At 37.7% G+C, this 15,952-nt stretch overlaps 1 protein-coding gene across 3 annotated transcripts in view; it reads right to left on the reverse strand.

The window, feature by feature from the left end:
- Window positions 1-740: 740 nt before the first annotated feature.
- Window positions 741-15,952, reverse strand: part of ZDHHC20 (zinc finger DHHC-type palmitoyltransferase 20) — a 72,176-nt gene continuing 56,964 nt past the window's right edge. Inside the window, exons 9-13 of one of the 3 annotated variants that reach the window (XM_047853080.1) lie at window positions 11,936-12,062; window positions 8,693-8,782; window positions 7,141-7,256; window positions 5,971-6,048; window positions 741-4,245 (exon numbers count right to left, since the gene is read on the reverse strand). In XM_047853080.1, coding sequence (XP_047709036.1) covers window positions 6,011-6,048; window positions 7,141-7,256; window positions 8,693-8,782; window positions 11,936-12,062 — 371 coding nt within the window. In that variant the 3' untranslated portion in view covers window positions 741-4,245; window positions 5,971-6,010. Of the gene's footprint in view, window positions 4,246-5,970; window positions 6,049-7,140; window positions 7,257-7,603; window positions 7,649-8,692; window positions 8,783-11,935; window positions 12,063-15,952 lie in introns of those variants that run through there. The other 2 variants (XM_047853088.1, XM_047853097.1) reach the window with 2 other exon arrangements.

Below are 15,952 nucleotides of genomic sequence, written 5' to 3' on the forward strand. Positions count from 1 at the left end.
AAATGTTAGTTTTCATCCCTCCAGATTCTGGAGGACCTGAGTATAAAACAGGTAAAAGAGGCCAACATCTTTTCCAGAATGGTTCCGAAAAGCTAACTTACGAGAAGTGAGAAAAGTAAGGCCGATGTGATGTCACTACTGCTCTTGGTGTCAAAATGGCCTCTTGACCACTTAGTAGTCTGTCCTCCTTCCTACCTCAAACACGGTGCTCTAAATTACCACCCCCCCCTGCCGTCCTGCCAATTAAAACAGAAAAGGCTGCTGCATCTCTCCTGGTTCTTGCAAACGTTTTGAAATTTTGCTAGTCTAAAAATTGGAATCACGGCTCTCAGAACCTTCCTGTTTTATCCAGCAGCCTCAAATAACAAAACCGCTGATTTGGAAGGGAATGAGAATACAAATGTCAGAAAGAATTCTACACAAGATAAAACCCATTATTCAGCATTCTGACAACCACAGTTCAACTTTTACAGGGTTTCCAAGGTACTTACAATCCTAAAGTGACTTTTGAATTGAAAGTTAACATGTTCAGAAAAAGCAAACTTAAAACGTTCTGAATAAGCAATCCCTGGCCTACATAAACTACAATACGTTTGCACTCAAATAGCACCTGTCTTAGATGTGGTTAGCGCAAATTATTAGCTACTTCTTTAACTAAACACTATTTTACCAAATTTCCAAAAGGATCAAAATAACAGTTATTCTCTCATTTGATATATACCACTTTATAACAACAAAAATCTGTTCAAATACAAGACTTTATTTTTATTTATTAATAAGGTAAATATAATGATTTTTGAAAAAAAAAGTTTAAAAATGTTCAGCCTTCATGTTAATGTAGGTTAGGCCATCCAAAAGACAAAGCAGAGTTAACAGTAAGTCATGGTCCAGGATTATACTTATGAGAAACAAATACAGGACTTACGGTACTTGATAAGTAAAGACAACCAAAATAAACTGTATTTCAAATTTGTTTCTATAAAAACATATTAAAGACCATTTTAAAATAGTATCCATCTTTTCTTTCAAATGGGCATATAGCTTCATTTGCAATCATGTACAAATATAATAAACTTGACGAATAGCTTTCGTAATCTTTTAATACAAATACAATTCCTTCCTCCTTTACGCAACCCAACAAAGTAATAGCAAGTGAAGTCATTAGAAAAATAGGGACCTTTCTGAATCTATATTGCATTTGTAACTTAGATTGGAAAATACAGTTCAGATCATATGAAACACGTGGATTTCAGGTGTACACATCACCTGTGCCTTGCAAATGATCAGATATGGTCTTTATTTTGGCTGAAATGCAAAAATACGATTAATTTCTTAATAACAGATTAGTTAAAAATAGTTTCCATTGATAGCAGGGCTAGTCCTAGAACAAAATGTAAGCAAAACATATTTGTAAGTCACTGTCTATTCAGTGCCCCCAATATACAGATCCTAAGCCCTTAATATACATTTGCTTTAAAGATTAATGAATGGACATCTCACATGTCTGATAATCTTTACTTTAAACAATCCTGTAAACAAACATAGTCAAAATCTTTCTAAAAGAAGTAAAATTCAAGTAAACGTTGCATATTTGATTTAAACTAACCTTACAGTTAAATTCGCTTATGACACATTGGATGAAAATCATTCAATACGCAACAAGGTTTTAAAAAATCATCCACATGTAAAAATGGAAGTGAACTCTGTAAACATGTTCATGTTTAAGAACTACTGTAGTGCAGCTGCTCTTTGGTTTGGCATAATGATACCGGTCAGACGCCTCAGGTACCGAACATTCAAGTAAATCTGTACCCAGGCAAAACCAAGACTCCTGGTGGAATTTGTCTTTAATGGCAATGGCAGGACCTGAAATCCAACTTTATTTTCCTTAAATATATCAAAGTGTTCGAAGGACCAAAGATAGAGTACTAATAGATTTCGACAGGCCTTCATTTTGACCTTTGCCCCTAAAGAGTTGATAGCACTAATCAATCAATACCAGTCGAAACACCAAAGAGGCAACCTTGCCGGGACTCCCAGGCCATTTGTAGGCCCCTGCTGAATGACCATTAACATGTATGAATAAATCAGCCAAGTATCTAGAATGTGGCAAAGTGCTGGCCATAAATTAAACCAAAGGTAACTCAGGCAAAGGCTTTAAGTGAAAACTTTTGAAAAGGTGTTTGCTCTACTATTAAAGATGACGTTAAATAAAACTTAAAAGAGAAAGATTACGTCACCACAAAAGTGCCTGAATAGGTTAAAGGGGGAAGACTATGTTTCCTCAACTGTTAATCAGGTGCATGCAAATCCTGTGATCTAAATGTAGAAATACTCACAAAAAGTACCGGGAGAACATTTCTGAAAGTAGTCAGGTAAGTTTAAACGTTCACAATCTCCTTACAATACCTAAACCGCCAAAGTGAAGTGATTTTTTTAACTCCCTTAACTCGCATACTTAAAAGTCTTCTAGAGTCAAGAGTATTAGGACTACAAAGTTCAAATAAAGGTATAGGAACCATTGTAATAGTATTCCAAACTGTATTTTCAAAGTAACTCATTCCTTTGGTTCAAAGGGAGAAAACATTACTTCCTATTAAAATCTAATATTAGCATAGCCAATGGAATTAGACAAATCCTATAAACTGAAGATCTGGAACAGCTGACTAAAAATTTATGCTACATGAGGAAATTACAGAGCTATCCCTACAGCGTATGTTTGGCATACAGAAGGTACCTCCAAAATACTTGGTGGATGAATGAAATATAAGGCTAATTTTGCAAAATTAGGAGTCAAAGAACGTGAGAGGTCATCCAGTCTAACTCATGCATCATACCCCTTCCTCCAATCCTATTTTACAGAGAGATAAACTGTAATGGTCAACATTTACAGATGCTGGTTAAGATTCAGCTCTATCCAATACTGGAAGCAATCAATCATTTTGGTTTGTGTGTGCACATAGGACTAAACAGGACAAATGAGGTAACATTTCTGTGTCGTTTCTCCTTTACAGGGTACAGTATTTTCCCTTAGAATTAATTCAACAATTCCTGTCGCTTAGACTGGATTTCCAAAGGAAAAGGATTTCCAAAGGAAGTCAGATTTCAAAATTGGCACGAAGAGTGGAATCCCGACTGCTCACAGACTGGAAGTTTTAAATGGACTACTCAGGTTAGAATTTCTCTCCTGAAGGTAGAATTATGCTAAGCAGTTTTATTCTAGTTCAAATTGCATTTTAAGTCACCGTTTAAGCTTTATAGGATCGCCGTAAAAAGTTTCCAAGCAATTTTTAGTAATCACCTAAACTGACATTTGAAAGTCAACAGCATGTGTATCCTAAATACCTTAGGACGACAAGTAATTTTTAACAGCTTACAAAACCTGCCCATCTTCCTCTTTACTTTTCTCCTAGCCACTGCCACTATTCTGTGTCCAATATTTCTATAGCACATGTGCCTTCGTGTTTCCCTGCCCATAAAAATACCCATGGAAGTTCAACAAAAAAGGAATTTGAAAGCAGAGAAAACCAAAAATATTTCTATTTAAGCCTTGGGCACAACACTACATTACATGGTTGTATTAATGCTTAGAACTAAGCCCTCAATGAATTATACAAATGTGCTCCATGTTTTAAATAACTATATTTAGATATCTGAATCTTTCTGAGTGTTATTTTATAGCCAACAATAAAAAAACTTTATTATTAAAAATGTTGAAAAGTATAAAACAGTAATTATAAATTAGCAAACACCCAATAAAAAAAAGTTATTTTCTTTTCCTTACACAGTACAAGCAACAGTAAGTGGATATTATCAATCACCTTCAGCCACCACACTGCCCTACATGTACTTCACTTAAGACAACTTCTCAGCTTGTTGGAGTGAAAATTTATATGGATACAAAGAAACGACTCTAACAATAGAACTCAGGTGTCAAAAAAATACATCTGCCATGTTAACGTGTTTTGATAGCTCATACTGTAGCATCTCATAACAGGTAAGTGTTATTTCCAAAATGAAATTAAGTCACTTTTGTAGCAGTCAGTCGATGTAGCACAAATGGGCTTATATTAGATTAAGGCATCTTCCTGCTCTGGAGTAGTGCTTCTGTGGATCCAGCGATCTGTACAAAGGCTTCCTTTTTTAAAAAATATATCTTCTGTTATACTTCAATTATTTCATTCCATTGATCATTTTCTTGCAAATAAAACTGAAAATATCAGTCCATAATATGTTTTTATAAACCTACAAAATCAGAAACAATTGAGTTATTGGTTAAAACTTAATTTTATAGTTCTGAAAATAAGATTTATTAAGCGGTTCTGTGGGCTAAGGTATAAAGCTGCTAAAATAACAAGACCGGACACAGGGGCACCTGGGTGCCTTAGTCGGCTGCACGTCCGACTTTGGCTCAGGTCATGATCTCACGGTTCGTGAGTTCAAGCCCCACGGCAGGTCCTGTGCTGACAGCTCAGAGCCTGGAGCCTGCTTCGGATTCTGTGTCTCTGTGTCTCCCTCTCTCTCTGTCCTTCCCTTCCTTGTGCTCTGTCTCTCTCTCCTTCAAATATAAACAAACACTTAAAAAATAATAAAATAAAATAAAATAAGACAGGAAATAAATACTTTAATACAACTAATACTGTAATAATAACAAAGATTTTTAGAAGCAGCAAGTAAGGGGTACTGCTGGCTTTCTTCCTCGGAAGCAAACGAGAACATTTTAAAAGAGGTGGATTCTTTTGGTTCTCCCTTACTGTTAACTTGGACATAACCTGCGAGGACATCTTTACCCACCCCTTCCTAAGACTGCTAGAGCATATAGGGAGGTACCCACAGCAACCTTTATAGACTGTTGAGGATTTTCAACAACCACTAGCATCAGACATTCTTCCACCCACATTAAGAATTCTAGAACCAAGGCTATACCACAGCCACAGTTCTTGGTGGGCATGGTCACCTCATGACACACAGTCACCACTCCTCTCCAGAGTCCAGCCTGACACAAGCCCACCGTGAGAGCCTCTGTTCTGATTCTGCTAGGTCTCACGTAGGCTCTGCCTGTTACCTTGGACCTGGGCTCCAGGTCCTTTGTGAGGAACTGAATGCTAATGAAAACTGCTGAGCAAGGAAGCAGATGTTCCCCTGAGACTGCAGATGAGCACTCCTTGAAAAGATGAACTCCTGCCACAGAAAAACTGACAATAAAGGGACATTGTCTTCAGTTGCTGTTTGTGGTCGTCTGTTATGCAGCAAAGGGTAACCAATACAGGTTACGAGGAAGACTTCGGAACAACCTAATAGCTGCCCAAGATGCTCCCAAGTCATCGAGAGAGTCCCCGACTGAAACAGAGAGCCGTCTTTGTTTCAAAGCATCGGGAGACGCGGAGCTCACTACATCCCTCACAGTTCAACTTAGTTACACCACCTGCTTGCACTAAGGTTTGTGTTTAGTCTGTCTGGGAAGTTCCTGGTTGCCAGTTACATTAACTTCCTCTGGCTGCTGTCTCGGGCTGGCCAGACAGAGATCAGCTGCTCAGCGTGGCTGGCTACAGGAAACTGCTGTTTTGTTACCTCTTTTCCAACTAGATCACATCAGCGAACCTCTTCAGTCTTTTCTGCAGCCACTCTTCTCTGGATCAACATCTTTCTAATAGTAGGCAAAAGCCATCTTGTCTTTCTTAAACTCATTAATAAGACACCGTTTCCTGAAAGATTAGTCGTCCACATACCAACCCAAAAAAGCTTTTAGCTTCTTCATTAACCTACCAATACATGTTTACTAAGACTGTGCTGGAAGTGGTAAGAAAAATGGGATTTAGGCAGCTGTTACCTTCCAATCTCTTCTTAACCACCTAATTTTGCTGATATAATTGAAAGAGTAAAAACCAAATGACTTGCAAATTGTTTTGAGATTAGAAAACATGAAAATAACTGCATTTGTTCAAGGAGATTACCTTTATACTGTCTTACCTTGTTCTTATTCAAATGGTTAGTTACGAACCAGTGGTACTCAATTTTCTATTGCCACTGTAACATGGTTATTTGTCCCTGTAAGCACATAATTATATGCGACATGACACAAAAAAAGAAGTATTAAGTTTCTGGCTAAATGGTAGAACTGATGATCACAGTAAAAGCAACTCTTACGAAAGCACTATATTATGCTTATGGTTATCAACCATAACCATATCCTCTTGGAGAACCCAGAAGCGCTAAGAGCTAAAAGTCTGGTTTTAGGCTTATATTTGTGAAAATGTCCATTGGCTTTGAAAGCAGCAATAACTGCGAAGCCCATGAATGAATTTCTCCTTTGACCTTATACATGGGGTCTGATGATCCTAATGAATACTAATTCAAGAGAATATCCTAATGATACGAATTCAAGAGAATAACTTAAGCATTGCGAAGAGCCAAAAACAAACACAAAATCAGAAATTCTGACAGCAGGCTTTCAAGTCTTAGGGTATTTCCCTTGGTACAAAATGATCTGAATGTCCAAACCATTTTCCCGCAGAGCAAGATGAGGACAGTGCTATTACTATGGCTATTAAAAACCGCCACGCAAAGAGTGTAGCTTGTAATGCATGTTAAATGGCCAGCCTATGTCATAAACCTGGCCTGGTTCGAAAGACCACCTCTGTCTTGTCAACTGTTCTACAATGAATCCATAATTCACGAAATGATTAACAGTCATCATGAAAAGGTTAAAATATTTTTGGTGCACTCTTTTTATATATTAAGGCAGCAAAGACTACAATGCATTTCAAAAATTGTTTTCAAATGAGCAAAATTAAGACCCTAGAGAAAAATCTTGTTTAAACGCTATTCAGAATCGTGAATGCCAAAAGAACTTTCTACATCTGAGGTCAAGAAACACATGGCTGGGTAACAAAAGGCAAGTCCAACTGTGTCAACAGAACAGAACACAGGAGTAGCCACTACACTTCCTCAAACCTTTTCTCCATAAAAGCTACCAATAAACACTGACACCCCATATGTCAGATATTCCATTAAAAAGTCTCTCATATGTTAGTATTTTTAAATATGGTGTTATTTTGATTTTTCCACATTTGTTAAACCTGGTTGACCTTCATCTGAACCAGAAAAAGCAGTGTTTTCGAGAAGACAAGTAAGTATTACCTGATCTGACAGTGCCTTCCTCAGATTCATTCTCTGTCCACTGAGATTCACTGTCCAACAATCGGTTTTTTGATTCACTAAGCGGTTTGATAGGAAAGGGTTGACTTGAGCCAATACTGAAAAGAGGAGGAAAATAATTCAGTAACTAGTTTAATGCTCAATTAATAATACTTAATTAATAAGCAGCAAATTAGTATTTCTTCTCCTACGTATGTGAGGGCAACTCATGAGATCTCAGCACTCTTAAAAAACTCTATCTTCAAAAGAAAAATATGCCCCCAACCCCCGACTGAATGGCTCTCTAGACCCAAGAATCTCTATTCCAACAGTGCCAATGAAAACTATTAGACAAAAGAAAAAAGCTCCAAAGGCTGGTGTGAAACTTTTAAAACGTGTTAATCAAGAGCCGTTAAGGTAGCACGAGGTGGGGATCTAGGTCTGTGGCCAGGACAAAAAAAATTACCTGTCATTTCCCAAGTTTTCTGCTTTCTACCTCTGCAGTTTAGATCTAAGGGGAAAAAACGATTTAGTGACTCAGCGCAGACTTACTTTTCTTGCTAAGAGACCCGGGGAGGGAGGGAGTGGAGGAACGGAAGGAGGAAAAGGGAAGTAGTGTTCCTTGCGTACTTACTACGGGCCAGACACTGTGCTGGGTGCGTCAGACACATGTCAAGCTTCACAATAACCCTTGGAGGCAGCTGTGATGGCCCTCATTAGACAGAGCTGGAAACCGAGTCTCACACAGCTGAGGTGACTTGTTCAGACCCACAGTAAGCGTTAGAGTTCTAAGGTCCAAAGACTGGAGGTTCTAAGGTCGACGTTCTGATATTAATGGGCCGGCTTGGAATTTATGATCCCTCCTCCCCCGCAAGTTATTTCTGTCTTAAATAAATTTCAACTGTTTCACTTTGACAGAAGCATCTCTATCTTCTTTAAAATTTCATTTAAAATGAGCTATTTCTCTGAATTTATGAATCAGATTGCTTGGCATGGAAATAATGAGAAACTATCTCCTAATATGAATGAATGAGAAAAAATTTTACATTTGTATTTTTGAAATCCTCATTAATATTATTTTCACACCGCAGTTAACATCTGTTTATCAAAATATAATGATGGATCGCATGACCAATTTCTTTGAAAAAATAGAGCTGATACAAACCAACAGAATCAAATCTTGGAAGAATATCTTTGTTTCTAGAAAGATGTAACATATTTAGGATAGCCATGTTTCCTGGTTGGCCCAGAGATTTCTAGTTCAACTATTAATAGCAATAGCAAGCATTCTCTTTCTTACTATTAAAAGTGTTACGGTTTGGATGATAAAAAATACGGCTGTCTTCAGCATATTAGGTCAACACCCACATTAACTCTCAGTTAAAAACCTTTTATATAGAATTTCTCTTTGCCTATGTTGGCTCACAAATTACTACTGTTATTTATATGTATGTACAACACACACACACACACACACACACACACACACGCACACACGCACACACACAGTTTGCTTTATAATGAATACAGAAAAACTTGATGACAAGAAGCACACCTTCTAGCATATTCATTTTGATTTGTAACAGGAGCTTGTTCTGGATCCATCCCCACAAGGCGAGTTGGAAAACTGCAACCATCACCCAAGCTGCATAATGAAAAATATCAGCAATAATTTAAATCATATTAATGTAAATCAAGGTGTTCAAATTTAATAACCATTCTTCAAAGTCACAGTATAAAGAAATTATACGTTGTCATTACAGAGAATAATTCTTAAAATTTTCTAATTTAGAGGGTTACTCTTCTCTTATAATTTACATGTATTTAAAAACAATCTCTTTCATGACTACTAAGATTATAATGCCTCTTATAATACCTCAAACATAGGTATTCAAGTACCAGGGAAGCTGATAATTAAAAATTTGGGTAATTAAGACTATAATTATTATTAAGATTATGCTGCCTCAAACACAGGTAATCAAATATTTGGGTAAGTGACCTGCTCATCACTATCAGTTAGGACATCATAAAGGCACAAAATGGAATTCAAGATGTAAGTTCCACATATTTATTCATTTGACAAGTATTTATTAAATGCCTACAATGCTCTGGGTACTATTATAAGAGGTAGGGATAGAGCAGTGAACAAAGGAGAAGAAAATCTCTGCCTTCAAGAAGTTTACAATTAAAAAGTTATAGACATATCTTCACATTTTAAAAATACCAAAAGTAGGTAAAACAGACTTTCACTTCCAGCCAAGATGGGTTAACTGGTAAATGTGACCTCCTGTCATGAACAACCAGAAAACTGAATACTATATACAATAACTATTTTCCAAACAGGCAACACAGAACTGTAGTGTCTGAAAGAAGAGAAACCAACCAAGTGAGTCCCAGCTTTCTGCCAGGACCTGGGCACCACCAGGGGAAGCAGAGCAAGGTCGTCTCATTGAATTGAGGTTTCAGAGATGCACGTTTCAAGGTGATGTGCTTGAATCTACTGGACAGAGCTGAGGAAGGGCGGATATGCAGAGGAAGGCCTATGGCAATGTGCACAGCATTTCACTGGAGTCTCGTGGTGAATGCTAAACTACACATGTGGATCTGGGAGAAGAACAACTGGGAAGTACAAGAGAACAATCCATGAAGCTCCTACAGCACTGGAAGGCATTCGAATCTGACCAGCCACACTAGAGAGATCTTACTGTACGTCTGGATTCGGTAGAGACCCCAGCTTGCTCTCGCCTGTGTTGCAGGGCTAAACCTGCCCTAAAGAAAATGCTACTTTAAACCCAACGTAACAAAGCTTAAAACAGCCTCAAAAGGACGACACTAAAAACACAAGTAACTGCCAAAGGGAGAAAGCAAAATTTAACACACAAAATTCAAAATGTCTACCACCTAATAAAAAATTACTAGCATGAAAAGTAGGAAAATGGGATCCACAGCTAAGAAGAAAACAGTTACTAGAAAAGAATTAGAAATGACTATGAAAACTTGAAGCAATCACTTTAAATTAGTGACTATAAACGTCTGTGAATTAACAGGAAAAATGGACATAATGAGAAGAGAAATTTGAGATATAAAAAAAAGAACCAAAATGAACTTCTACAAAAGTTCAGAAGGAAAACACAATATTCTGTGTATTCTGAAAAACACAATATCTGAAATGAAACATTCATTAGATGAGCTTAACAACAGAGCAGACATCACAGAAGAAAAGATCAGCGAACTATCCAAACTTCAGCAGGTAGAGAAAAAAGATGGGGGGGCAGGGAAAAATAGCAACGACCTGTGGGTCACGATCAAGCAATTTAACATACATATATTTAAGGGTGCCCGAAAACCCAGTGCGGGGAGAGCATGGGCAGGCATGATTAAAATTATTTAATTGTGATGAAAACTATAAATTCATAGATCCAAGAAGCCTAATGAATCCCAAAGAGGATAAACACAAAGAAACCATACATCATATCAAACTGCTTAAAATCAGTGATCAAGATAATATCTTAAAAGAAGCTAAGGAGGAAACAAAAGACCCAGTAACTTACAAATAGTGGAATAAAGATGAATGAGGCCGATTTCTTGTCAAAAACAATACAATCTGTAAATTAATGGAACAACATCTTTAAAGAATGGGGGAAAAAACAACCAAACCAGTCAACACTGAAGTTGCTACTTAGAGCAAATAATCTTAAAAAATACTAGTCTGTGTTCTACCCAGTCGGAGTGGACGACCTTGTAATACAGGAGACAAAGGAGATTGGTACACTTAAAGATACAGCGATAGGATCTGCCAAATGAAACACAGAAAAAAGACTAAGAAACGGACAGCGCATCGCTGAGCTGTGGTAGAACTTCTCGTGTACGAATATACATGCATTCTTCTTATTTGAAGAAATAATGATTCAAACACTTTCCAAATCTGATGAAAGTTATAGAATCACAGCTCCAAGAAGTTCAACCAATTCCAAGCACAAAAAAAACGAACATACCGAACAACATATACCAAGGCGCATCCTAATCAAACTGCATGAAACTAGTGATGAAAAGCCCATTTTAAAAGCACTCAGTGAAAAAGACACATCACACACAGAGTAAAAAAGAATGACTGCAAACTTGTCAGACAAAAATGTAACACAGAAGACCATTAAAGCCATATCCAGAATTATAGGCCACGCAGAATGTTTTTCAAAAGTGAAAACAAAACGTTATTTTCAGACAAACTATAGGAAGTGCAGCAAATGAAGAGAAGAAAATCCCGTAACATTGATAAATATGTCATTCGAATTTCAAATATTTTTTTCCTTTTCTGTAGTGACTCTGATATATAGATAGCCTAAGACGCCTGGGGTCTGGGTGACAAGGAAACTATGAATCATCTCAAGCATTTATTTTCATTTAAATTTGAAGTTAAAAATTGCATTATGTGTTGGGTCTTTAAAACACAACAGAATAATCCGTGATAGAATCTTTGAGATGTAGCTGGTAAGTATAAATTCTTATCATTTTCTACTTCAAAAAACTTATTTACATTTTGCAGGAGAAAGTGATTGTTATTTTTATGAATCATTTTTTCCGCTTTCCAAATATATGCCCAAACCAAACCCTCTTTTGCCCATGTAATAAAAAACATGAAAAATAAAATATTTTATATAATCAAGATATTCTGAGTTTTCATTCTCCCAGGCTCAGAGGATGTCATATACAGTATTCTGTGAATCTTAACACATTTAGTCAGAGAGACAGAGACTATCACAGATTCTGTAATTTCTGAGACCTGCGTTTTATAAATTACCTTGAAAATATTGGAAGTAGCCAGTATTTCTTTTCATCGCCAAAGACTTGTCTCCAATTTTTACTGCATCCAAGAGAAAAACCATTTCCATCAGGTCCATATGAAAATGTGGGTGAGCGGAATGATTCTGTTGTAGATACATAGATTAAAAAAAACAATTAATCCATTGAATAATTATACAAGGATGGAAAGTAGCAATTTTCTTGCTTACTCTCTCTGATATCAAAGTTTTATAAATATAATTTAAAACAAATATTTGTAACAATTAAAAGAAACTTCTCAAGCTTATTTGGGAAAAAATACTACCTCTGAGTATTTCATCATCTTTATAAAATGAAAATGTGAGAAGAATTATCTAATATTACTAAAAAATCTACTGAAGTGTGTTCATTATATCTCCCTTAAAAAACAAAAGTTTATGGGGTGCCTGGATGGCTCAGTCAGTTAAGCATCTGACTATAGCTCAGGTCATGATCTCACGGTTCCTGAGTTCAAGCCCTGCATCGGGTTCTCTGCTGACAGCTCAGAGCCTAGAGCCTCCTTCACACTCTGTGTCTACCTCTCTCTCTCTCCCCCTCCCCCGCTCATGCTCTGTCTCTCTTGCAAGAATAAAACATAGAAAAAATACTTATTTTGAGACAGAGAGCATGTGCACACGCATGCAAGTGGGGGAAGGGCAGAGAGAGAAGGAGAGAGAATCCCAAGCAGGCTCTGTGCTGACAGTGTGGGGCTCGAACCACATGGGGCTTGAACCCATGAACTGTGATAGCATGAGCTGAGCCGAAATCAAGAGTCAGATGCTTAATTGACTGAGCTACCCAGGCGCCCCTGTATCTCCCTTTTAAAAAAAGATATGCTAACTCTTGTGACTTCACTCATTCATTACTTATGAAATTCTTACCACGTGCCTGTTGGCACAGTACCAGATGTTTGAGATCCAAAGGTAAATTGATGAAATTCTTAAAGAACCGACAGTCCAATAAAGTCTAACAAAACTGCACTGTGACACAGATACAGGTGTGAATGGGGGTGGCAGTACTTGAACATGATCTTGAACGATGAATAAAAAAAGAGGCAGATGCTAATCAGAGACCATTATTTCAAACTTGGCTGCTAAATGCTCCATAGTGAGGGCTGAAGAAAGATACACTTCTCACCAGAAAAATGGTTTTTTTCCTTTATTTAAAAGTACAATGCATTTTAGCATGTTTTATAAGCTATGGGTAAGAAGCCAGGGAGAGAGGAATTGGGAAAGGTTGATGATACAGAACAGTAAAGTAAAAACTGATGCAAGAAAATTCTAGAAGAAATGGGACAGCCTCTAGAAGAGTTCTAAAGATTAACCTTAGATACCAGAAAAGACATTTGTCCTCAGAATTTGGAGGCAGCGTGACAGTGACGGGTTTGAAAGGAGAAATGTCTGTGTGAGGTTACAAGGGTGGGGGGAAGGCGGTTAAAAATTTACCTGTGACAACTTCTAATTTTTTCAGAAACACATGACATGTGACTGCCAAAGAGAGTAGAGGACCCAAGTGAGGTCTGAGACTTTAACTGGGTAGGTGCACCCATCACTGTGGGAGTAAGACTGCCTTCCCCAGCTTTCTACACCTCAACATACTTGTGGATAAAGTGAAGCGCTGGGGAATAACCAGGGAGCAGATCAGCGAATGAATTATGGGAGGAAACCAGGGTGGGTGTAGTGTGAGAGTACTGTCAGGAGTCGTTAAAGTCACTTGTTACAGGATCTAAAACGGAAAAGACGAGAAAATGAGACCAGAAAGGAAGGGAGTCCTTGAGAGAGAAGTGCTGGAGAATACAGGCAGGGTAAAAGAGGAAATTCGGTGGCATACAGAAAAGGACAGATGAAAGGATGAAGAATGGCCAGAGAATGGACAATTCCAATTGAAAATTTCAGGGACTCCTCAGTTCCAAGAGAATAAAAGGTTCAATATTTAGTTTATGGGAATGATTAGCCACCAGAATCAAAGACAGCTTGCCTGTCTGGGATGATCGCAGTTGTCTGAATACAGAAACTCTTTAAATTGGAGAACTGGTCTCAAGGTAGGTAGGTGACAGTAATGGAGAAGGGTAGAGGGGACACCTCAAAGGACACAAGAGCAGGACTCTGGAAGAAGCAATGGAGAACCAGCCCAAGGTCAGGGGTGTGGAAGGTGAGGCTGTAAAGGAAGTGGAGTGTCCGGGTAATGATTTTTCAAAGTGTGGGTTAAAACACCCGGATAGGTGTTTTTCACATCCAATAGGCTGTGAAATCGACTCAGTGGTTTGTGACCAGCATTTCTTTTTAATGAACTAGAACAGAAAGTATTAGAGTACATTGCAAATAAAGATTAATAATGTTTTATAAATTTTTTGCTTATTTTATTTATATAATTTTATAAATGTGTGCATGCACTAGGTCACGATACAAATGATGCCTTTCTTGCTGGAGTCACAGGCAAAAAAGTTTGAAGAAGACTATTTAAAGAGAACGGGTTTCCCATGCAACACTGCTCTCCCGTAACAACAACGCTGGGCAGGAAACGAAGCAGGATTAGAACTGTAAGTGTTCCAAGTGTCAAGGTTAAAAAGTTAAAGTGCTCAGGCTCCCATCTGAAGCAGTCGGCTATGACTCAGCTTCAACCGAAGGATGCCAGATAGGAAAACGGGCCCACTGTTACCGGATTTACCAATTTCTGAAAAGAATTCTACTTCTCTATAGGAAATCTCTCCCTTTCTAGTTCGGGTGGTTCACAAGGACTAGACTTTCCATGTAGGCTGCCTTTTATCATTGCCGGTTAAAGACAAGGAGATGGCAGGATATCTGTGAACAGGGTAATGAATTAATTACTAGGCACCAGAAAGTTTATTTATACAGAAAAGGGAGGAACGCATGTTGGGACTCAAGGAGGTGGGCTGGGAAAGAAAGGGCACAGAAATCTTTACCATGGAGCCCATCGTGCCTTAAATGACTCAGTAGGACACGAGGTTAAGATAGCCTAGAGACGTATCTAAAAGTCTCCCTGAGGTGTCGTTATCTTTCTGTATTATAATCTATCTGCCTCGAATTCTCCTGTTAGACACATGGCTTTAGATGGCAGGGAGTCTCTGACTTTCCTATGAAACGATGTGACAAATCCCCGTTTTGTCTTCTTTGTTTTTTAATTTTTTATTTGGGGGGGGGGGAGTGTGAGCAGGGTAGAAGGGCAGGGAGGATCTCAGTTAAGCTCCATGTTTAGCACAGAGTCCAACGTGGCGCTCAATCCCATGACCCTTGGGATCATGACCCGAGCCGAAATCAAGAGCTGGATGCTCAACTGACTAAGCCACCAGGTGCCCCAAGAAATCCTTATCTTGTACTCTGGTACATTAGCCAATGCCTAAATATTTCGATTAGAGCACGGTAGCTGCTTACAGGCTAATAGCTTAGTTTGAGCAATGAATGCCACATCACCCTTATTTAGGAAATGTTTGTCCAATTATTTTAATACTTCACTGAGTTTCTCCCCTATATTGTACTTTAAAAAATGAACAACAAAAAGTAGGAAATAAATACTGATATTAGTGATATGATACATAAATTTCACTGTCAACTGACATAAAGCCATGTTAAAAACACTACTCAGTCAGGGAAAATGCCAGTCAGTGTGCAATCAACTGTGGGGGAAAAGAGTAAAAGACACATGTTTTAGCTAAAAAAAAAAAAAAAAAAAAAGCTGTAAATGAGGATTCAAAAATTTTTTTTTGCATTCAGAGAATGAACTTCCTTATAACGTGTAAATCTACTATCTACCTTTATAGGTTGATTTTTGAAAAAGCATTGTATAAAGGCAGGAAACAGCTTTTGTTTACTAAAATTTATGCAGTCGGTTCTTTTATATACAATGCACCACTGAAAATACATACAAAAGCCAAACTCATCTCCTCAACCTTCAAAATAATGAACGTTTACATTTATTGTACACCCATTGTTCTTATCCAGTCACTGTCTTAATACGGAACTGTTTTACACTTCTTTAT

This window comes from Prionailurus viverrinus, chromosome A1 (genome assembly GCF_022837055.1).
Source record: "Prionailurus viverrinus isolate Anna chromosome A1, UM_Priviv_1.0, whole genome shotgun sequence".
NCBI lineage: Eukaryota > Metazoa > Chordata > Mammalia > Carnivora > Felidae > Prionailurus > Prionailurus viverrinus.